Genomic DNA, 26028 nt, shown 5'->3' on the forward strand with positions numbered 1-26028 from the left:
ATGGTTGAAAAGCCAAGAAGGGGGGGTTGAATTGGCTAGTTAAAAATTTAGGCTATCTTTGCAAGTTAAAAACCACCTTTAATTGAATCAAATAGATCACCAATCGATCACCTTTAATTGTACACTTCCAATCGATCAAAAATAAAGTTAACAGATTGATTTTACTAAACACATTTTGTTCTGGTATAATCAATCGATTGAAACAGAAAAACAGTCGACTGAAATACTGGGAAAAATGCAGAAATGCGAATTTGAATTTTAAACCAGAAACAATGCTCAAGAATGATCAAGACTAGTTCCAAATGATTGTACAAACATGTTCAATGCTGGAGATACCATGAAAACATGCAAGAACATGAAAAAGATGATTAAAGCATAAGTTCTTTAAACTTTAAAATGAAAATGCAAGAGAGAAAGGTTAGAGAAGAGAGGACACCACGAGATTTTTATATTGGTTCACTCAAACCTGAGCTACATCCAGTTTATCAAGGCAACCTTAGCTTGACTTTGCACTATTTCAAAAGTTTTACAAAGTATCCACCCTTACACTTCCAAAATATGCAAAAACACCACAAAAGACTCTTGAATCACACAAGAATCACACCAGCATAGCAAGAACCCTCTTGCAGACCTGGAAAACCACCAGGCACACACACAAAGCTTGAGAAAGATCAAACCTCAGTGGTAGCACAACTCATCCTACCACAAACCACTTTCTCCAAGCATCAAACCAAGCCAAAAGCTCCAAGAATTTATCCAACATCAATCTTCAACAGCTGCAACACGTACGATCACAAAGGAAAGAGTTTCCACAAGTTTCCAGAACAAAATCGTGCTATAAAATGATCAACTAACCTCTCTTTCGAAAATCACAACTTTTATAGTCAAACTGTTACGAAACTCAACAGGTTGATTTTCAAATCAATCAATTGATTTCACTTGACTTAAGTGAAATCAATCGATTAAAAACTAAATCAACTGGTTGAATTTGTTGCAGTTCAAGACTACTGCAGCCAACCTTTTAACCTGTTGAAAAACTATTCAACAGACTAAAAGAGACATTTTAACCTGTTAAAAAATCATTCAACAGATTAAAAACACAATAAAGACCAAACTACATCTAATTAATGCTATAAGGTCTACAACATGAATTACAAACTACAAATACACTTTCATAATGATGTAACTACATGGAAAGAACACGTTCCAGCCTTGATCACCATGGATATCATCAAATCTCCTTTCCTTCATCAATGCAGGCTTCATTTTAATGGTAATGGCTTCAAGATAGTTCAAAAGAGCTTCATTAAGTCTTCATCAAATCTTCAAGAAGCAAACCACCTTGGCTTCACATGTCAACAACTCTCTCATTCCACATGAATCATATAAACCAAAGTAAAATAGAACTCTTTAAAAGCAAATACAACCTTCTCACCTCGTTCACACATCATATTCTTAGAAAGCTAAAATTATCACACCATGTCATACATATGTTTCCTACGTTCATCCAAACTCATCATATATCATTCAATTCAATTGAATCATTAATAATACATAATTTATTTTCTATTGCATTAGCATAAAATTCAATTACCATGTTTCCATTAAATACACCAAAATTGCGAGATGCATTACTCTACCCATATACCTTTAATCAAAGATCCCAACGGCAAAAAAGAAGAATAATGTGTCTAAGACCAGTTCTTAAATTTCAGCTCGATCTAACAGTTAACGAAGTGAGAATCCTAATTTTTCCGAATAGCTTAGGGCTGAAAATAGGGTTGTGCCCAACGTTGGGTAAGTGGTGCCCAATTGCTACACCCCTAAGAAGACATTGATTTGAGAGTGTTCGGGGGTCCAGAAGTGGCCATTACCTAAGTGGCACCCGAAGATGCTACAATGGCGCCTCGACAATATACTAGAAGCAAAAATTTCACCTTTGAGTTTTAATTAACCAAATTGGCTCTTGTTTAACTATTCCCCACTTAATAAACTTCATAATGTTTTAATATGTCAATCTCTTAGCTCCAGAAGTGACAAATCTAGTCAATCAAAGGTCTCTTAGAGAAGTTCTTATTAACAACAAAACTCAATTTTATAAGGACAAACACAAAATATGATTTTTCTACAAGGTTCTAAAAGTTCTACCTTTACAGTTCACTAGTGAAGATGACTCAATCTATATAAAAATAATTTTTGATCAATGATATGAACCTATTGTTAAGATCACAAACATATAGAGAACCAATTTGGAGAAAATGAGCTACAGGAAGACCAAATTGAATTTCTAGAGAAAGGGTGAAGGAATAACTTCCCAATTGCTATTCCAATCAGATGGATGAGTAGGGTTTTTTGTCGTGAGCTCAAAGGTGGTCTCTGATTAAAAAATAGATGAGACATGAGTGATAAAGCTTAGAAAGAAGTCACAAATGATTGAGAGGAGAGGTTTTCTAGAGAGGTGAACAAGTTTTCTATATGAACTCTATATAACAAGAACCTGTTTATAGCTTATTTTTTATTAATAAAATATTTGAATACCATTTTATTAAACCTTCTATAACTTAGCACCCATTTTCTAGGTTTTCACAATTAGGATTAAATGTGGTCTATTATAAATGAAGCTTAAATATTTATATTATTAAAATACCAAGTTTATAAATAAAAAAATTGATTCAAGTTTCATTTTAAAAAGACCATATTTTCTTTAAATTTTCCTCTCCTTTCTTTCTCTGATATATTTCTAAGATTTTGAAAAATATATTCATCCTTTTGAAGATCAACGTTCACTATAGATATCCTAACGTAGAGTAGAGCAATCCTATCTGATCAAAATTTTTATATGAGTAATTTCATCTTTATCCCTTTTCTTGAAGTTTTTCATGAATAGGAATGATGGTGCTTCCATGTGACTACGAGTTCTTTGTCTAAAGGTGCGATATTGTGAGAATTGGAGGTCTTAAAGTTTGATCTTAAGCCAAAAAGTTCGATCTAGGTAGGGGAAGTTAGTATGTTTTTTATTACACTCTAGGTTAGAAAATCTAAATGTAGGGTTAACGTGGTCACCAAAGTTGACAATTGATGTACATAATCTGTGTGTTTTGGTATGTAATGTGTTTGAATGTTAAAATGAGATGTTTTGAATTAAAATGTTTTTTGTGAGATAAGTAGTAATATGACTTTGATATATCATTTGAGTCAAATTGGTTCATTGAAATGTTATTTCAAAACAAATTATATAACGTTGGTTAGAAAAAGAGATATTCCTACCTAGTTGGAGCCCATATGATAAATTAATGCCTGTTTGGGTTTCTGAATTATGTAGTCTCGTTGAGCGAAATTTATTTAATTAAAATTCAAAGAGTTGAAATTTCATTTCTCATTTGGCATGTCTTTAAAAAGGACTTCCAGTGTTTTGGTTCGTTGGACAAAATTAATTTTGTGAAAAACGCTAGAGTTTAGAGAGGATTGGTCATTGAGTGAGTCAGGTCTTGCTAGGTGAGCTTGTCCCAATGGTTGGATCTTTGGGCGAGCCAATTCTTTGTTGGACGAGTTGTTTTGGTAAAAACTTCAAGAGGTTGCTCGTTTGACGATTCTATGAGTAGTGCCTTTGGCTAAGCTAGAGAGTATTTCAAAAACTTTGAAAAATAAGTTTTAAATTCTTTTAATGTTAAAAATTGTTGACTTTTCATGATCTGTTTTTGCACATTGTTGAGATTAAATGTTTCTATATGTGATGTATTATGGTATTTGAAACTAAATTGCAATAAATACATGTATGAATGAGAATATATGAATCATATGTGTTGTGCTTTGGACATTGTTAGTTTGAAGGAGGAAATATTTTGTTGAGAGGTGTTAGGTTTTGTATTGGATGAAAATTTTGAAAAGAGATTATCCTGACCCTATTAGTATTTGGAGTTACAATCACAAAGAGTAAGATATTAGGTGGTGAGACTTGATAGAGATTCCTATGACCTAGTTTGTAATATGAAAAAGAACTATATCTCATAGGTCATGAGGAATTAATCCTGCCATATGAGGGAGACTTAGTTCCTAAAATGTAGCTTTGTTGTGTATGACAACTTAGTGAAGGTTATGTCAGATGCACATCTCTAAATCAAATTCAATGTACAAGTCTATCAAAAGTAGAGTCATGTGCTTGTGATAATTATATGTATAACATGAGAGATAGCTAGTTGGACTAATATATATATATATATATATATATATATATATATATATATATTATATTTATTATATATATTAGACTCTTGAGGTTGTTGCTGTGATACAATTTATTTAAATGGAATTAATGAATGATATCCATGAGATGGGATGTGAAAGAATGTATGATAATTTTTAAAGAATACTAACTTATCATGTGTGTTTGTTATGTTATTTTTCAACAATAACATCATGTATTATATAGGAGAATGTTTTAGATGGAATTTCAATAGAGATACACTAAGAAGAGATAAATTTTATTTCTTAGACACACATATAAACACAAATACAAACACACATAGACGCAAACATAAACACACGTAAAGACAACGAATGCAAACAAAAATATACATGAACACAAATACGCACGATCTCCTCTATTCAATTTATGTTGTTATGATATTTTTATTCTAAAATGAATTAAGGCATGTTGACAGCAAAAACATCATAATACTTTTTTATCCAATACGAAAGTTATGTAACCTTTTTAATTTAATTTTTTTAGTTTAATGAATTCTGCACCATCTTCTGAAAAGAAAAGGAAAGGGCATTAGGTAGACGGGATGTTATCCTTGAGGGACGTTAAACCCTTTTCATTCTGTGCCCTTTTGGCATTGCCAAAAGACACCAACCACTGTGAAATTAAAATTTATAATTGATGATTGATTATATGCATGTGGAGTGGAGGTAAAGAAATAATCAAAAGTTAATGTCATTGCTCATCAATGACGGTGGACCAGAATCTTTGACGTCTGGTGTTTAATTATAATTAAACATCTATAATCATTGTCTATCTACACTAAAATTTATACTAATAAAGGAAATTATTTTAGTTATACTTTTCTTTATAATTATTTGAGTTTAGTTAAAATGATAAATTAATTAAAGCCACTTATTTTATACTTAGAGTTAGATCCAGTAATCTAACATTAGTTGCACATATATGCAAGGTTGCTAAGACTATTATAATAACGAAGAAAAGAAAAATCCATAATGCATATAACGGAATACTTTTCTAAAATATTATCTTTTGCAAGTGTCAATTTTTACAATGCACTTGTGAACAAAAATGGTTAAAAACACAATCAGGTGAATTAATTGATAATTTTTTTAAATTTTCAGAGAAATAAAAACTTTTGTCTTAAAAACCTATGATACAAGAAAGAGTTTAATGTAGACTTTACAAATAACGAAGACAAACAAAAGAAAATCTTAATGAACTATTTATACTGGGTTTGAATTTTTTTCTTAATCTACATCCACTTAATTTAATAAATTTAAGTCAGATTTTCTCTAAATTTTAATAATATTTAATTACAAAAAAATCTACGGAACTAGACCAAGAAAAAAAAATCTTCTTGATATAATAAAAATATTCAATTATTTATTTACAGACAAACACTAGTGCAAATATATATCATATCCAAATTCCAAGACAAAGAAAAGATATAACTTGATATGTGAAGAACTATAATAGAAAATTTTATAGCATGACCACTTTTTTTTTTAATCTTGGACACTTATTTTTCAAACAAGATATAATGCATGGCATTTTTGGAATATCTCTTTAAGAAAATAACAAGGTTCTCTTTCTCAAAAGTATGAAATCAATTCAATGGATGAGAGAGCTTCCTTTTCAAAGGAGTTTTTGGGATTATTGATTGATATAATTAATTATGTTTATATATAAATGATTATCATGTCCTATGTCTAACCTAAAGAAACATTTTAAATCAACATAATCAATTATTTACAAATTGAGTTTTTTACTTATATAAATGCTTAGCATAATCGATTAATTCCTAAAAGAATCAATTATTTTTAAACATAGGAAACTAAATTTTTACCAATATAATTGATTATATAATTAATTATTTCCTAATACAATCAATTATTATATTAAAAGAAATATAATTAGTATTTCAATGCAAATTTGTCGAGACTATCTTATTACTATGGTGAGCAAATAACGGCCAATGATTTATAGGTGAAAGATGTGTTCACATTCGTAGATTTGAGGGCGGGAGAAGTGACTCGTCTAATATATTATGTTGGCTTGTTCTAGCGCTTTGATTCGTTTAATATTTTTTTTTTCCTTTTCTTGTCTGCTTACTTGCTGTGGCTCGTGTACTCCCTTGTAGAAATCTAGTGCTTTATTACTTTAGGTTGACTCATCTAGTTAAAACAATTGTTTGATACTACAATATGCTCTTGTAGTGTTTGAGTCATCTGGTCATTGTATTTTGACCTGCTGTCTTGTGACGTTTAACACATTCATCATAACCCAAGTCGTTTGACACTTGCGTAGAACTTTAGTCATCTAATGGCTTAGTTGTTTGATCCAGCCTTCCATTCGTCTACCCAATGATTTCAACAAAGTTCGTCTTAGTCTTGTTTTTCATATTTTTGCTTCTTTCTTTCAAACATTAACATGTTCTTTGTTACCCTAGTGTTTGGCTTAAACCCATTCAACACATATTAACTGAACAAAACACACACACACACACACACACACACACACACACACACACATATATATATATATATATATATATATATATATATATTCATATTCACAAGCAATATGTGCACACATTCTTAGGTTGTCCAATGGTTATGTTCATATGTCCAATGAAGTCTAATGCTTGACATACCGTTTTCTATGTCAAGAGCTTTGTCTAAGATATAGTTCTAGTTAGTCTAACCTTGTTATCATCAAAACCTATTCTATCTTAGACCCGTCTAATGGGATTTCCAACATCTAATGCTGACAATTTATTTTCTCTTTTAAGTTTGTTGTTCAAAGAAGATAGATTCTTTGTTTCTTCATGTAGTTCTTTGAATGCATTAAGTTGTCGATAATAATTTTCTTTTGTTTGAGATTTAAAACTACTCACGCTACTTTTTATTGAAGATTTTGCATCAACCATTAGACATATATTTGCCTCTTCTTTATCATTTCCACTTGAACTACTAGTTGTACTAGAGGCATTGTCTTCCTAGGCATTATAAACTCTTTCATTTTACTATAATTATTTGCTTCCTTATTTGTTTCAAGTTTATGTTTCAATTTCAAAATAAGGTAATCAAGTTTAATGTGACCTTGCTTACTGCACTAGTAGTATGTTTACATTTGTCCTTTATCCTAAATTTTGTAGCTCTTGTTTAGCATGGCATATTTGTTCTTATTTTAGCTATTGTACTTTAAAGATTTTGAAAATTTCTTCACTAGCAAGTTTAAATTCTCACTATATGAATTTTTCATGCCCTTCTCTTCCATGCACACATCATCCTTTTTTTATGTTAGCTTTAAAAGCTATATTATTCTTTGTTTCTCCTACTTATTCTTTTTCTTTAAGTCTTCCTTGCTCTTTCTCTTGCTCCCTTAGTTTATTAAACAAGGTGGTCATGCTTATCATTGTGAGATCTTTTGATTTTGAGATTAGTAAACTTTGGCTACCACTATATATTCAAACTTTTCATAACATTGTTGTTGGTTTCTTCTTTGTCAAAATTCTTTCCAATAGCAAGAAGATGATTTACTTTATGAGTAAATCTCTTTTGAGCATCATATATTATTTCCTTTAGTTGTATCCTAAACATCTCATACTCTTGTATGAGAGTGTTTTTTCTTACATTATTTACTCCCCTCAAAAGTGGCTTCTAAGACATTTGTTAAAATAGATGATGTAACATCCCGACCGGATCTTACGAATTTAAATACTAAAATAAGGAAATAAGGATAAACATCATTTATTATAATTTCATTTCCCAAAAAAAAATGCGAGAAATTTAAAACTTTATTTCATCGTAAAATAAACTTAAATCCATAATTATAAAACTCCATTATAATATCAAAGTCTGGTAATTTAAAAGTTTACAATTTATTCAAAAACATAATAAACTATGGTAAAAACTTCTCCCAGTCTAGCCCCCGCTCCGGCTCTATGCCTCACCAGATCCACCTACAACATCATCTATTCCCATGTACCGCGTACACGATCATCGCCAAACACAAGCAGATAGGGTGAGCTAACAGTTAAATAAACATATATACAAAACATATATATACAAACACATTAAAGGAATTTCATCTTTTGATTCCATATCACATGGCCACCACCATGTCATCCATGATCTACGTCTTTAGACGAATATATCAAGATGTCTTGTTGCCACACCTACAAGCCACAACTTGTAGAGCATGTGCGGGAAACCTGTTACGGACCATACTCCGTAACGCTAAGTGGAGTTTCCAATATGAACATAGTTCGTAACGTTTCAAGACTACCAAACTTGTCAGCTAGTTACTGAGGAGGGCAATCTATTTGGATCCATTCGTACGAGCCACAACTTGCACACTCACATCGGCAACACTCGCCAACTCGAGCCACAACTCAAGAGTTTCTCGTGTTCATCTGCCATCCCGAGCCACAACTCAAGAAATACCATTCTGAGCCACAACTCAAGGAATGTCACGTGCTTAACTCCTATCCCGAGTCACAACTCAAGGGATACATTCTGAGCCACAACTCAAAGAACACCAGCAAACCGACCTTCGAGATATCACCCAAGCCTTGTAGACCACGCATATCCAAAGCAAGCAAAACATAAGCTCTTCCTCTGCATTATTGTCTGGCGTTGCTCTTGAGTCGCCAGGCGAAATACACTTCCAGACCGCTTGACAGGGAACACATGCCGCCAGGCACCAAGCGCCTCTGATTTCACTATCTACAGGTGTCGTCTGGCGGGACGAACCTCACAGCCAAGAGCAACACGTCTTTATGACCTTCTGGAATTAATGTTGTCGCCTGGCGGTTCAAACACCACCGTTAGGTGCCACACCAGTGCACGAGCTGATGGGTTTTTGAGAATTCTGAATGTTGTCTAAGACCACTAAACCATTACCAATCACCAAGCAGGTTACATCTCAGATTACTAGTTATTTTCACTCCATGCTAGTTCATCTTGGATAGATCACAATTCCAAGTCATATTCCAAAATAATAACTACATATCCAATTTTCCATACATAACTACCTAAGCGTTTGTCCCTAATTAAATCATAATCTGGACCCAGCCAAAGAACAGAGTCAAGTTTCTAGAAATCCACCTCACAACTTGTCCAAACCAGAATTTACACTATATTTACCTTGAAGTTGTAACCTCAAGAGTTATATTCATTTAACCCTTAAAACAACATCATGCTTTATTGTCATGTCTTAAATCATACCAGGTACCATAATTCCACTTTAACATATTTTTCCCTTATTCTATTCCACTTGAATTCCTGAGTGCACCTTTCAACTCGAGCCACACTGCACCAGCCACCAAAAGTCACTAACATCGTTATCGCTTGGCGGCAAGCTACGAGCCGCCAAGCAGTGCATCACTTTCTGGACAAATTCCAGATTTGGTCATGCACCTTGCACAAATTTTTAATCACCAATAACTCATACGAGTCTATAAATTTTCCACTCAATTCACTTCCAATACACAAAATTTCATTAAATTTTGCCTACGTAATTTACTCCAATACTCAAAACTCCAAATGTTCAAGCCCTAATATGCATATCTATCATTTTCATCAATTTCCTTCGCATCACACTACAACTTCACCATAATCCCTTTTCTTTTAATCAATCTATGATTAAAACACCTTTTCCACCGATCAAAAATAGCCCAGAAAGCTCAAAACATTAAAATCAAACCAGTTTTGCTCGTGTCGCTTGACACATATTCATCACCGCCAGGCTCTTTATCTAGAAACCAAGAAAACTGGGTTGAACAGCACACATCGCCTGGCAGCCCAATTCGTGCTGCCAGGTGGTTCCTCTCGGGAATCCAAAAATGCATAGAAAATGGTATTAGCCGTCTGACGACTTTGAAGGCCCGCTAGACAGTTTCTAGAAAAATTCCTGAAACTTGCAATTTTGCAGAAATATCACAATTCATGCTCTTAAATACTCAATCATCATCTAAAATAAAGACATGAAATAAACCACGGAGTCCAGCTCCCCTAACTTGGTTTCCTTGCTTAAGTTGAATATTCTTGACTTCTTCCTTACTCCTAATGGCTTACCTTAGCTCTCTTCAATTCAACCCCTATGCTTCAATCAATAGCACAATATTCACTCTGAATTCTCTCTCCCTATTGTGTAGAACAATGGCAACCTTCACTCTCTCTCTTTTTCCTCTTAATTGGTCCAAGTAGTAAATGACTCCCTAGGGGCCAATCTGCAAATAAGAGAAATTTGGATTAAGGGTTCACATGCAATTTAGCAAAAATAAAGGACTTCCTGAAAACAAAATTTTATTAAAAAGGGAGATCTAAAAAAGTCAAACTAATTGCATTAATTAAAACACTCTTAAAATTAACCTTTTAATCATATTCTTATGAAAACTCTATTTTTCTAAACCATCAACAAAAATTAATTAATTAAAGACAAACTAATATTTATTTAAACTAAAAAGAAAGTTTTAGGAAGGAAAATTAATGTAATTTTTTTATTGAATTTATGTTGACATTGTTAAGATACGACATTAAAGTGATTGAATTTAAGATGACATATTTTATTTATACCGTCAGATATTATTTGTAGTGTCACATTGTCACAAAATATTAAGATTAATTTAATGAAAGAAATATATTAATTCTTTTTAATAAAAATAAGTCTATATTAAGACAAAAGAAAGTTAGATTGAGAGACCACGTCGAATAATTTAAACAAAAATCGAGAAAGAAAATCCTATTACACCTAAAATTCATTAGTTTTCTTAATAAATATAAATTTGTTGAAAAAGTCATACTAAAAAGTTGGCAATAGTACGGTCGAACGTAGAGGATTGACGCCCCGAATTGAAGTTGTATAGTAGTTCTGTTTGGTCATTGTTTTAGTTTGATAGAACTTAACGTGGTACTATTTTAATAGTTCAAATCACGAATTATTAAAAAGACAACCTTTAAAAAATGAGCATAAAGGTGTAGTGATGGAAGGAAGAAAACAAGAGGAAGAACACAGCAGGCAAAAATGACCTCGGTTAGAATTAAATATTGAAATTCCCAACATAGCAGAGCATATCATATAATCACAAGTTGCTGCAAAAAGAGAGGTTTTTCACAACCTAATCATATGCTGCCAATCGTAAGATCCAACATGTCTCAAACACTAAGTTGCATAATACAACACCCAATGGACTCAACTTTGATGAAGTCACTGTCCCACAACCCAAAGAACTCCAATTCCTCCACACTCATCAAGTGCTTTGCCAAAAATTCTGGTCCTTCTGCAAAGATCATGGCTTCTGCTACACCTACAGCAGCACCCATCACCTTCGGATTCAGAAATTTGTTGGAAACATTCACTGTTGATGTGCACAGAGCAGAGAATAGGCAACTGAATGTGCCCTTAATCGCTCCTTTTACCATTGCTACCTCTAGACTGGACAAGGTGGAGAACGTGGCCATAAGAGTTGAGTTGAGCAATGGTGCTGTGGGGTGGGGCGAGGCACCGATTTTGCCTTTTGTTACTGCAGAGGACCAAACCACCGCCATGGCCAAGGCTTCTGAGGCATGTGCCTTCTTGAGGAGATGCCCTGCACTAACCTTGGGTTCCATGCTTGGGGAGATTGCTGCTATTCTTCCTGGGCATCAATTTGCTTCAGTGAGTCAGAATAATCTGTGTTCAACTTTCTCTTCTGCTTCTCTTGTTGTTAATCATTCTAATCCTCTCTCTATTGGTTTTATCACGTTTTGTGCTTTTAAAATGGTCTCTTTGAACCTTTTTCAGGCAAATTCCTTGAATTTTGAGTAACAGTTTCAGTTTTCTACTTGATCGCTGAGGACATGAAAGGAGAGTAGCATATTTTTAGAAAATTTGAATTTCGTATTGGGGTTGTATTTGCCTGAACTTTCCCTTGTGTGACTTTTATTTTGGACCACTGGTCTATTTCTCTTCATTCCTTGATTTTAAGAAACTATTTTGTCACATCTTTCTTTGCTTATTTCTTTTGTAGAGTCTATATTATAACATTATTCAAGAGAAAGAAGGGAAAAAGTCTTTTCTTAGTCCCCTCTTTGAATCGGTCGCACTCTCTTTCCAGAATAATGCATTCTCTTTTTATATTTACTATGAAAGAATGATAATATCTTGCCGTGAAGAGAGGAAAGTGGAAAAAGAATAAAGAGTCCAGATGTTAGATCTTTCTATCACTGAGAATCTTGTACGGCATGCTTGATTTGGCATGGGTGTGATTCTTAGTGTGATTACATTCAAACACTATATGCATATATGTTCTGAATTTTTATTTATCTCTAGTAGATGTAAAACTTTAAACAGGTAGCAACAGCAAAATATATCACGTCTTGATTAGGGTTCATTTGCCAGGATGAGTAATGGCAGTCATAAATAAGTGAGGTGTTGTGTACGTAGACTTGCATTACATGCATGCATGGATTCTTGTACATCAGATCTGCCATTAAGATCTTTCCTTACTGATAGATATAGGACTTAACCTCTTTTCCCCATCTTTATTTTTATTTTATTTTAAGAAACTAGCAGTTACGTTTTCATGGAAAATCAAAGCTCACTTTCCTAATCAATGTGTTAGTAAAATCATTTGATTAACTCAAGGGGTTCCCTTCTGTGATTAAAGGTTAGGGCTGGGGTGGAGATGGCAATAATTGATGCTGCTGCAAATAGTATTCGTGTGCCATTGTGGAGGCTTTTTGGTGGGGCTTCTAATACCATAACCACTGACATAACAGTTAAGTTCTTTTTCAATCTCAAACAAAATGCTTGTAATGAAAATAGTTATTCAGAAGAACTATCTGATAGAAGGAAATCTAATCCTTCTTATATTTGCAGATCCCAATTGTTTCTCCAGCTGAAGCAGCTGAATTGGCTTCTAAGTACTACAAAGAAGGGTTTAAGACTTTAAAGCTGAAGGTGGGAAAGAATCTCAATGCAGATATAGAAGTGCTTCAAGCTATACGTGTTGCCCACCCCGAGTGTCAGTTTATTCTTGATGCTAATGAAGGGTATAATTCTGAGGAGGCAGTGGAAGTTCTTGAGAAATTACATGGTTAAAAACTACTACATAGTTAAAGTTTTTTGTCCATCCAAATATCTTGTGAGAACATGGTAGCACACATGCACTAATACAGTAATGAAACTTTGTTTGAATATTTTAGATTTATTTATTGTATTGCAGATATGGGGTTGACTCCTATTCTATTTGAGCAACCAGTTCACAGAGATGATTGGGATGGTCTTCGGTATGTGAGTAACATAGCAAGAGAGAGATATGGTGTATCTGTTGCAGCTGATGAGAGTTGCAGAAGTATAGTTGATATTTACAAAATTGTGGAAGGGAATGTTTTAGATGTCATTAACATTAAGCTTGCCAAAGTTGGGGTTATGGGTGCCCTTGAAATTATTGAAAAGGCAAAAGCAGCAGGATTAGATTTGATGATTGGTGGTATGGTTGAGACTAGACTTGCTATGGGTTTTGCTGGCCAACTTGCTGCTGGCCTTGGATGCTTTAAGTATGTATAACCCATTTTTTCATTCATAAACTTCTATATACATCAGCTTTTAGAGAAATATAAGTTGAAAATTTTCTAAGTTAAATCATAATTGTGTAAGTTGGTTTTTCACTTATGATAGAATCTTCTTTTACAAGTGTTTTAGAGAAGTTTATCTGAACATAGGTTCATCTTATTTTCCTTCTGTTTAATTTAATTGATGCATTTAAATATTCTACACTCTTTTGTAGGTTCATTGACTTAGATACACCACTTCTGCTATCAGATGATCCGGTTCTTGAAGGTTATGAAGGTACAGTCTGCCTAATTTTCAAATAAATTTGAAGTTTTCTTGTAAATGTTGGTTTGAATGATATGTTTCCAGTCTGATGATGACACGTAGTATTTCTCCTGAACAGTTTCAGGTGCCACTTACAAGTTCTCAAACGCTAGGGGACATGGTGGATTCCTTCACTGGGACAACATTGCATAGTAAGTTGTGATTTCTGGCACAATATGACTCTAGATAATCCACCATAGTTCCTAATATATGCTTGGTGATCTCTGGTGTGAGATTCATAGGATAAGAATGATTTACATCTTAGAAGGAAACTGTTCAAGCCTTATGTTCTGTTGGAAAGAAAAATACTTACTGAAGATTAGAAGCCAATCTTTCAACTCTTCACCTAATAACAATACTTTAAGGATCTTTGCTAGTCATATTCTTCAAATTCAGTGAATTTCCACCTTACAAGCACAAAAGTGTTCTTCATGACAAGGCATGTTAGAGACATAAAACCAACTTGTGGCTGAACTAGCTTTCAGAATTTCAAAGCCTACATTTAACCTCAATTATTCTGGCCAGAATGAAGAAAATGTTTTTTCGAATGTTTTTATTTTGGACAATAGGATGAATCAAATTTGTTGTTTCGAACGTGGAGGGGTGGAGTCTTAATAGTACCTATGTGACATGTAATGACTTTTTGTATATGCTACCTTCATTATTGACATCTTGATTAAATTATGCGCAGATGATAGAGATGCTTATGCCAACACAAGAATCTGGAAAAGCATAAATGGACAAGTTGGTCAGAAGGTTAGAGAATTGAGTAAGAAATGAAGAATAACCACTGATGGGCTTGTGCATGAATAATAAGATGTGCAACTGTGACAACTTAGCGTTAAATATTACAATAACAACCATTCATGAAGATTTCTTGTGCGGAATGAGCAGCTAGTAAGTACCTATCCACGACAACTATGTGTAATCGATTCCTCACCTAATTCTGGAAAAGAAACTACTCTTAGATGTCTTGCACCAAATAAGAGCTAGGAATCGCACATTATGATGATATGATATGGACATGGAAAGACAGCAAATTTTAGAAATTAGACTTGAATTTTGCGCTGTTGATTTCAATAATTTAAGCTGTGATTTTGATACTTTGTTTTTTTTGTTTCACCTAATCAAGTTATTCTATCTCCAAAATTGGGAAAATAGGTGGGAGATAAAATTTGCAAGGTTCTAAAAGTAGACTTAGATTCGATCGAATTATTTCACTCATTCGTTGTTTATCATTCCATTTTATTCAAACTTAACAAAGTATTAAAATATCATTACATCTCACTTCAATCCATCATTTTCACTAATTCAAACATAGCCTTAACACATAATTAATGTATTTATGTCCTACCAGTTATAAAAAAACAGATTAAATTGTTGACGACCAACATTAACATTTTGCCTTGTGACTTGACGATTTCCACTAACTTACACATTTACTCGTAAAGTACACAAGGTTCAAGGGGATTTTCTTACATGCTGCAAACAAAATACCTATACCTTATGTGTATATGTGCAAGTCTAAAGTGGAATATCATTAGCCATGTAGACGAAACATTAACGCTATCTATCAATAAGAACCATTATTGCACTTATCTAAAATTATAAAGATCAAATAGGCAAATTAAATGATATGAAAAACATATTTAACCGTAAAAAAATGTTCGGATCCGGAATGTATAATGTGCAGTATGTAGTAAATAGTCTATGAGACGTTCGGTTTCGAGTTTTAAAGTCCCATTCTACAATTTGAGAAAAAGTTATTTGCATTTGTATACTCCAAAACCATGGTTGGAGAATTTCAATCTAAAACATGATACTTTTTGGTTGACCTAGTTACATATGCACCTCACCGAGTTCTGCTTCCCTGAAGCTGTACTCTAATGCACCTTGCACAATTCTACAACATAGAAGCAAATTCGGTATGGCATGAGGCGTGCTATGTAACTGTGTGGCCAATTGATCATTTATTATACCAAATACTCCGCACTTTTAAAGCAAGGAATCTGAAAAATATTTTTCATACCGTTTCACAATACAACTAGTTCATATTCACCAGTGTGAAAACTGATACCTACATGATTAATATCACACGTTCTCTACAGAGCATTCCACCAATATCGAGCTAATTATGAACATCTTTAAGTCTAGAAGAACAAGTTTAGCCCAGTAGCTGTGGTAAGTCAAACAATTAAACACCGTAAGTCTAAAACTTACTTTAAAACAGTAGTGTACACTTACACTAGCATCTCTTCCATCATCAGAACAACATCTTCATCATCAGATATAGTGCCAAAATTGGGCCACGTAACACAGCAAAATCTTAGCATTTCAACCATTTTCTTCTATATCACATCTGTAAATATTTATCTCTAGAAATTAAGGGGATCTCTACCACTATTGACCAAAAGGCTTGTACAGTTTGGCTTAATCCCATACATCCTTCCTGCGAACTAGTTCGCCATATTCTAGTTTCTCTCTCATTTCATTAGAACCTTCCACTTATCTGAGTTTTTCCTTCGTATAAAACGTCTTTTCTTTTTCTTTTTCACTTAAGCAACCTCTAAGTTCATTGCTTGATATCGGCTTCATCTTTTGTACTGCTTAGGCATATCACAAGAATCCACAATTATGCAGTCATCACGCCATCAAAACCTCTACAGATGGATAGTTTTTTTATCAAGTTTGCACTAAGCAATGAACAGAAATTAAGGCTCAATTTTAGCCAAAAGCAGGAATTCCAAGTCTTCTTATTCAGTTCATCTATGATAGGTGCCATGTGATTTAAAGAACTGAAAATCCGGGTGATTAACCTGAACAAGCCTTAACCATTTATCCGCAGCTTGCAAGAAGGAACTCACTTGTTGAGTCTCACCACCTCCCTTTTTCATCCAAATAGACCCCTTTAACTTATAGGAAGCCATTGCAAAAGTAGGTATAGAAATCTTTGGTGCAGCATCGATCTCACTGGGATAAACAAGTGTTGGAGCATGAGTACAACCACTTCCTGCAAAGTGTAATAAAAAGAAAATTTTTACAATAAACTAGTCAGTATTTCACCAAAGTGAGATCAAGCAGCGACTATTTCATGTTTCTGGGACAAAGCACTGTTTTTGCTATACGTTGAAATAACATCAACCAGCAAGTATTATTGCACAATAAGATTAAGGATTAACTTCTGCTTTTCCATATATGTCAATTTCAAATTGAGGGTAAATGACCATGCATTAAGAGATCAAGACAACAAACGATACTAATATTCTGTTTGCTTTATGCTGGAGAGGGACGATGGAAGCATAATAGTTGCCACAATGATTGATGGTAAAATATTAGAGGAATAAAAATGACTTTTATGTGGTCACTTACTAATTAGGAAAAACCATACAATAGAATAGAAGAGAGGTGTTGGAAGGCCTTCGAGAATAAAGAGTTCATAAGTAATCAGAGATATATACAAGGGGGTAAAAAATAAGTGAGAAGTGAGAACACAGAGTGGGGTCACAGCAAATTTCCTGTAACAATATATTTGCATCAGCTCAACTTGTTATGACTTGCTGAGTCTTGGATTTGCTTACTGAGTATATCTAAGAATTAACAGTCTCTTTTGTATATAATATAGTCCTAATTGGTATTATGGTTGGGAAAAAATCCATAAAATTAGACATGTTCTATTACTGGACTAATCCAATACATTATAGATAAAAAAAAATATGAATTAGAATTAAATCCAAATTTATATTTTCCTAAGAAAACTAGTTTAGATTTTTATAGATCCAAATCCATATTTAATAAAATAAAATAGTTTGGGTAGTTTAGGGTTTGATTTGATACCAATTTCAAAACCAGCATCTTTTAAAAACATTAAGCGTAAATCCAAAATAATTTAAAATAAAGGATAACATATATGTTCATTGGACATCAAACTCTATTCAACCTAATAATAGGCAATATGATATGATGAAAAAGTAGTGATATTTAGTGTGAAACGTTTTGTATAGATGAATGAGCAGCACTTGTTTATATAATGTTTAATAAAACATATATCAAACATGATTTGAGAACATATCCTCCAGGTGTATTTTACCTAGTTCAATTTTATAATTATTAGCAATATGAAGATAAAAACATAGATACCAATAAAAGTAACTATGCATATACACATATGTATATCATTTAAGTATTGTACTTAGTGTTGTATTTCTTTGATTTAGTGCAATAATAAAAAATAAAAAATAAAAATATTTCATACTTTCGTTATATGTTTTCTTTTTCCAACATTTAATAAGTGTATTCCATTATCTTTCTATAAGAAAAACTTACACGAAAGCTGTAGAGCCAATCTAACTAAAAACATTTTCATGTTTAGGAAACATACTTCTATAATTTTACCAAAACACAGTAATTGATATCATGTTTATAAACAAAGTAATTACCATTTGCTCTCATTAGGAAATGATGCGCACTCACACTCAAGACGTACCACTCGACTGTATCAAATATTGTACCTAGCTATATAGTGAGCGTGTACCAAATATATAAAAAAAAAAAAAAAAAAAAAAAAAAAAAAAAAAAAAAAAACTGGTTTGGTTTAGATTATTAATTAATTGCAAAATTTATGAATGAAATATGAAAAGTTCCAACATTTTCATTCTAATATAATATTCTTGGAAAATATATAATAATTTTAAATGATTTTGGTTATAACACTGATACTGAAAAGACTACCAGTTTCAAAATTGGTACCAAACTTATTTATAAACATTTAAACGAGTTTTTTTTAGAAAGGAAGAATTTGGATTTAAAATCCGAACCAATTATTTATATTTGGATCTATAATAAACTTTGTACGGAGAATGGAATGTAAGTTTAGGAAAAATTGGAGGCCATTATCACAAATTGCACAAGTATCTTGCGCTCATCATAGAAAAATGACATATAGATAGATGGTGATCTAATCCACAGGATTGAAGCAGGCTGGATGAAATAAAGCATCTCTAGTGTTATGTATGACTAAGAGGTATCCCTCAAGCTTAAGTGAAAAGTATTCCATGCAGCTATAGGTCCTGTGATGTAGTATGGAATTGAGTGTTGGGCAATAAAAAAACCGATGAGAGAATAAATTCCACATGACAGAGATGAGAATGTTGCCTCGGGTGAGTAGACTTACTGGAAAAAATAAGAATGGGAATGGATGCAATATAGAGGAGTTGAGGTAATAAATATTGTACAGAAAACTCCAGTAGTTCACCTTAAGCGATTTGGGATGTCTGGAGAAGATTTGTAGGAGACCCATTAAGAAGTGTAAAACAGATGGAAGGTAGCCTATTGCTAGAGGTAGAAAGAGGGTTTTCTTTTTTTAAAAAAAAAAAAAACTAAAGGTGAAACCATTATAAAGAATGTAGAGGTAATATTTTATCTAAAGAAAAGATATACAGTAAAGTATGATGACATCAGTTGGTCCATATAGCTGACTGCAGGAAAAGGGTATGGTAGTGGTGGAGGTAGTCAAATTCAAATTGCAAAATGAAATCCCCGTGTCATTCCTTGTCTATCAAATCATCCGTCATTAGAAGGCAAACAAAATATTTAGTTGCAAGTCAGTTGCAGATTTGTGCTTATTCTGTTCTTAGTTGCACACTTGGCAAATAAATGCAGTCAATTTCCATATAAATATGCGTACCGAGAATTTCCCAAAAGATGATATTCAAAGAAAGGGACATGTACTATGGTACTCTACATAAATAAGTACACGCTATAAGCTAGCTTGAAATAGCTAAACAAGAAAGAACTAGCATAAGTAACCAATACCATTGTCATATCACATTTTAGATAAAACATCAGCCATATACTTGAATGCTAAGACGAAAATGCAATGTGCAAAGCATCGAAGCCTATGAAAACAAGTCATTACTCTGTGTGGTACCGCACTTAGTCCCCTCAAACAAGGTCTCCAATAAGAGAATTATGGATGAAAAAAGAAGTGCTTTTCACGGTAGACCTTGCTACAAACAAAAACTGGTGGATTTTCCACACCAATGACATGGTATTGAAAAACTCTAAAGCAACCTAGGCATTTTAAAATTGGTTTTGACACGATTTGACCAAAAACGGGAGAACAGCCACCTAACTTGTTAATAAGAAGAACTGTGATTAATAAACAATCTCTTTCTCAACTACCCCAGCCCATACTTTGTTTGTCAAAGTAACCAATATGTCACCCATCTTAAATTTAGAGTGTCTATTTCATTTCAAAAATACACATTCAGTAAGGACAAAAAAGAAGAGCAAAAGTAGTTAGGGATTGTTGAAGAGGGAAGAGTGGTTAGTTTATCTGTTAGGCAAATAGGGGGGAAATAAGGAGAGAAAACATCATTCACACAATCTGAAAGTTTGTAAGGAAAGAGGAAACACTTGTAGGAGGATCTGTTCTTCTATTTATGGATATTTAATGTGTTTGGTTGTTCAGAAAAAATGGATGCGCATCATTTCAGCGCGTATAATACTAGCTTTGCATCACACGTACATTTGGACATGAAAATGTGACAGTGCATGCTTTTGCACCAATCCAGACATGCACTTAACTGTTGTTCAAGTGCTTTGTTAGCTTTTGGAAGACTTTCATTTCTCTTTCAAGAGCTTTGTAACACATGGATAAAGCAGAATAAAAATTGCATTTACAGTTATGATTTGTGCTGACTGCTGAGCAAGTACTTGTAAGGGATGTGAAAAAAAAAAAAACCAAAAGAAAGAATGCAGTCCATTGAATAAATGCTAGTGGAGCAGTTACCCATCTTTCATATTAGTTGACAAAAATAGAACCGTTTTGTTTTTGCAAATATTCTGTAAAGTATCATCGAATTGATCCTTCATTTGAGACAGAACTGAGAGTAATTAAGTCCTAATTTAGATGATAACATTTTGCACCATTTTGAGAGACTAAATCATGGCATTTTGCATTGTTAAGGAACTTAAACGATGACACAGTCTCAACAAAAATGGGACTTTTTACTCAAAACGCACATGTACATTTAATCTACCATTAGTGATGTATAAGCAACACTTAGTGATCAAATATAGGCTTAAAGGTCCATGATTACCTGTCAAGGGTGTATGGAGTTTATGGTATGTTAGAAAGCACCCATCTAAATCTTTTAAAGTTGGACCAGTGGGTATTCGATATATAGGATACCTGGAACATACCATTAAAATATGTAAATGGATGAAAAAAATAGTTATGAAATTAGATGAAGTTAATGTTCTGAAAAATAAAGAATGGGAAAAAAGTGATGACACATTAGATTACCAGGCCACAGACATCCAACTGTCTGGTAATAAGTCACAGCTTCTCAATGACTTGAGGGCAGGATAATAGCGTGCAAGATCTTGTATCTGTCAAAATATTAAAAAGTATAAGGTCCACGGATCAGATTATGGGTAAATAAGCCACACATTAACTACGGATCAGTAATTGCCTTATCAGCCAATGGTTCCCGGCTATACGGAGGATGTTGCTCCAAATACTCAAAAAGGACATCTTGAGGATTCCCAGTTTCACTATCATCACTAGAAAATCCTTCTTGCACTGCACTACGTTTGTTGTTTATAGATAATCTATTCATTTGCAATGAGACACCACCTGTTAGATATTGACTACTTTGTGTTGTAAACTCGGTCCTTTTTCCATATTCATTATCACTACTTCCATCACTACATGAATCTTTGTAGTAATCACCATCACTATCTTCACTGGTGTACCTAATGACATAAGAAATTAAGAAATTCATATCTGATTAGTTACAAGCTAAATAACAATAGTGCACACTCCCATAGCACTTGTAAGTTATAATTATATAACAAATTATGAAAACAGCAAAAGTCAATTAAATTTTTTATTAGATTGACTGCATAAAAGAAGCAGTAGCCAAAAAGAGAGAGAATAAATACAAAACTTTAATACATATCCAATACATTGAGATCCACAATGATTCATTAATCCATCAAAAGTTAAAATCAATTGATAGTGGACTTATTTGTTCCATTTATCAAGGTTTCACTTCTACCAAGCTCAATTTAAAGATATCCTTGAGGCAATACCAGTAATCATATTAAACACCATATAAAAAAGAACACAACTCTCCATACTCCATAGTCTTAAATACTATGTTTCTAATTATCTCACCCTTCACAAAATTTTATTCACTCTTCCATCCGACAAATAGTTGTATTAAGACGGTAAAATATAAGTGTAACTCAACCTCACACAAAATGGCTTGATAAGTTGAGGTTTGCACCTACTTATATACTATAATTTGGTTATATCTTTAGTCAATGTAGGACATTCCCTAACATCGAGGACTTGACATCTCGAGTGTGGGACTAGGGAATAACTCAATGGCGGGTGACATAATAGGTCCAACAAACATGACTATGATAAAATTTAAGTGACTCTAATGCCATCTTAAGAAAGTGGAATATCAGTTTAACTCAACCCTACAAAACTGGTTTGGTAAAGTGAGACTTGACCCACTTATATATATTATAATTTGGCCATATCTTTAGCCAATGTGGGATCTCCAACACACCCTTTCACATTGAGGATTGAACATTTAGAGCGTGGAACTAGTGGGGAATCCGATTGTTGGTGAGACGATAGACCCAACAAACTTTAATAAAATAAATTTTGAATGACTCTACTACCATAATAAGAATGTGGAATTGAAACCTAACTTTACTTTACAAAACCGACTTGATAAGATGAAGTTTTCATCCACTTATATGCTACAATTTAGTCATATATTTAGTCGATGTGGGATCTCTAACACTAATTATCTCACCCCCACAAACATTTATTTCACTCATCCAGCAAACAGCCTGATTTTGCAACCAACCATGTCTAAATAATTAAAATACAAAACAAAAACAGGAGATGCTGAAAAAACACAGCATATTAATAACAGAAATAATGTTCTATGACTCTCAAACCACTTGACACATTAACTCGTCCATAAATGATTAGAGTAGTGAATAATTTCACACTTAAAGCTATCAAATCTAATTGAAAAGTAACTTCCTAGTGTTATAACCCATCAAAATGCCACATACAAATATGACTCCATTACAGCAAAAAGCCTGCATTTCATTAACAGCTTGGACATCAAATAATTCACTCAAAAGAAGGGAAGTGAACACAACAAGAACACATCAAATAATATTAGCAAAAGATGTCCTCATGAGTAATAAATTGAAAATTTGAGAATAAAAATGTACAGGATCAATGATTATTAAAAAAAATGCTGCCCACATACATACCCTCAGCAATTTTGTCCAGATTATAACAAAACAGTCTAAAAGTAAAAGCGCGACAGCTGTTCATGAAGTGTAAGTTCAACAAAATCAGTGCTTTAAAGCACCATTTCAAATGCTTCCCCTCAAAAATGGTTTAAAGTAGAATTTATGTTTTTCTGTGTGAGTAAAATCCTATAACGATATCATTTTATGCCTTCAATAACATGATCTATAAATTAAACCCTCAAGGCAAATCAAGAATAATGAATAAAATGTTATTCATTGCTCTTTACAAGGAGGGGAAAGAGGCAGGATCAGAATTGGTGATTAAATTTGTTTTAAAAATCATTGGAAGAGAAGGGAAAATTAGTAAAGTGTTATGAAACAACAAAGTAAATTACTATTGTTTATATAAAAAGGCAATGCAATTTCCACGTAACAAGTAACAAGGGAGAAACCTTATCACCATTGCATCAAAAGGATCACACTTCACAGAAACAAATGGCTATAAACTAATAGATTTGAACATTTTCTTTACAGATACCAAACAACTACTTCTATAAAAAGGAATAGTTATAAATAAATTTTGATGGAAAACAGAGTAAAAACCAACTAATTTACTATTATAAACAGAAAACGACATCATCTTTCTCAATTCTACATTAAGAACCCCTGCAGTTTCACTATCAATGAGAAGCATTTTACAAAGCCTGATAACTACACTTGTATTTCTAACGCATTTACTTCTCAATTTTTTACTGTTGCCTTTCAACCGGAACCTAAAAAGCATACACATGTTTCCCTATTTCTTATACGGTTGATAATTAGACCTAAGAAATGGTTTCCAATTATTCTATATGCAATGTTTATTGCTTAATGTAATATTTACTTTCAACACTCGTTAAAATTTTGTATTAAGCTAGATAATGTGCTGTTTCAATTTTCATTCTATATTGTGCTCAGAAAGAGCACAACCAGGTCCAATAATGCGGTGTTTAGGCATAAAAATGATTTTGATCCACCGATGCTACATGATCTAATGCAGAACCAGAAGATACGAAATTTGAGCATAAGGGAAAAAAGGAGGTCGTGTGACATAAAAGTTTATAACCTTGTATCAATTGATTGCACAAACACAGACAAACACACATAAATATAAACAAACAAGTCTCAGAGCGATAAGTAAAAGAGCAGCATCCATCCATAACTCAATCGTGTTTCCCATGGTGAGTCTTGTCTTAAAGTTAGCAATTCTTATTAGCACGTGAAATGGTAATACCTAGGCTTTGCACTTGGCTTCTCAGCAGATTGACCATAGAGTTGAATAGCTGACAAATACGGAACATAATACTGAACAACAGATTCACTTTGATCAAGGACCAAAGGCACTCCAGCTCCATACGCACTCCACTCCTTAAAGGATTCCCAGAGATCACTCAGGGAAAAGTAAGACTGATACTCCACATCGCAAAATTTCCAACCTCTCATCGTTGTCTACATCCACAACACAATCAAATTTGAGTTTCAAATAAACCACATAAAAACATAACTAGAATTCCGAGAATAACTAAGCATAAAACATTCGCAACAACTGTCTCAACATCTCAAAAGAAAATAATAAAAGTGAATTGAGAAATTAAGAAAGTGAAATGAGAAATTAAGATCAACCTTGGAGAAATACTGAGCCGGAACTAACGGCATCGTAGAGTGCAAGAACCTATCGATATTACTAACAGACTCTACAGACGGAGAAAGAGTTGGATTCAATGATTGGTTGAGATTGCTATTGCTATTGCTATTGCTATTCTCAGAGACGTCGAGTTTGCTCTTCAAAGTTAAATCGGCGTTTTCATGTTCGCCATTCTTGGCTCTCTGGCCTTGTTTGCGCTGATTCTGGTTCTTCCTAGCCTTCACCGGAATGTAAAAGCGATCCTCGCCGCGAACCCCGCCAAATTGCAGTGCAGTTCCCAGCATTTTCCAATCGTTTTCAGGACTGTGTTATCCTCCGTTTGCACGCGTAGAAAACGGAGGAAAGTATCGGATGAGAAAATTTGTTATCGCAGAGGAACAACAAAGAAAGGGAGAAGAAAGAGTACCGAATCGGAATCGAAAATAGATGACGAAGAAAAGAAAGAGGTCGAAAGGAAAGGAAAGGCTGAAAGCAAAGGGAAGGGAAGAAGACGAGAGAGAGAAGAAAAACTACCACACTCTCTTTACAACGAAAACAGAGAGAGGAACGAGTGCATAGCAAGGTTGGTGGAGATTCTGTCATTTTCCATTTTCCTGGGGTTTTTAACTAATTCTTTGAAAGTTTGGGGGCATTAGTTGAATTAGTTGGACTTTATGCAAGAGACTGAAAGAGTCTTCGATATTATCATCACTTGAATATTTGAATGCCGATAAATTAAAATAATCGCAATATTTGGACACGTGTGAGCTGTGGGGCCACTCTTGATGACCTTACGTTGCTGCTAACTCTTCATTGACTAGTGTTTTTTTCTTTGGCTCAACCTCTATGGATGAATACTACCTACCTCTCAATATAAATATAAATAAATTATTTAAGTTTATCCTCATTGAAAATATTAGTTAGGTTTACATTATTTTTTATTTCATATAATAAATTATATTTTACAAATGATATGTAATCA

At 33.4% G+C, this 26028-nt stretch overlaps 2 protein-coding genes across 3 annotated transcripts; one reads left to right on the plus strand and one right to left on the minus strand.

Moving 5' to 3' along the window:
* The first annotated feature begins 11200 nt into the window (after positions 1–11200).
* On the plus strand, positions 11201–15195 carry LOC114178594 (L-Ala-D/L-amino acid epimerase). Of its 2 annotated transcripts, XM_028064595.1 has the most exons (7): positions 11202–11887; positions 12879–12989; positions 13091–13307; positions 13437–13770; positions 14001–14062; positions 14169–14241; positions 14781–15195. In XM_028064595.1, coding segments are annotated over exons 1-7 (1329 nt in total). In that variant the 5' UTR covers positions 11202–11356; the 3' UTR covers positions 14782–15195. The 2 variants fall into 2 exon arrangements, with proteins under 2 accessions (XP_027920397.1, XP_027920396.1); XM_028064596.1 differs by lacking the exon at positions 14781–15195 and having other exon boundaries at positions 11201–11887; positions 14169–14242.
* Positions 15196–16082: 887 nt separating this feature from the next.
* LOC114178595 lies at positions 16083–25634 on the minus strand. Its single transcript, XM_028064597.1, has 6 exons — positions 25046–25634; positions 24657–24871; positions 21565–21847; positions 21396–21481; positions 21190–21281; positions 16083–17099 (listed from the first exon to the last, which is right to left on the minus strand). The coding sequence occupies exons 1-6, from the start codon at positions 25349–25351 to the stop codon at positions 16852–16854; spliced, it is 1230 nt and encodes a 409-aa protein (XP_027920398.1). The 5' UTR covers positions 25352–25634; the 3' UTR covers positions 16083–16851.
* Positions 25635–26028: the final 394 nt, after the last annotated feature.

This window comes from Vigna unguiculata, chromosome 3, assembly GCF_004118075.2.
Source record: "Vigna unguiculata cultivar IT97K-499-35 chromosome 3, ASM411807v1, whole genome shotgun sequence".
Taxonomy (NCBI): Eukaryota; Viridiplantae; Streptophyta; class Magnoliopsida; order Fabales; family Fabaceae; genus Vigna; species Vigna unguiculata.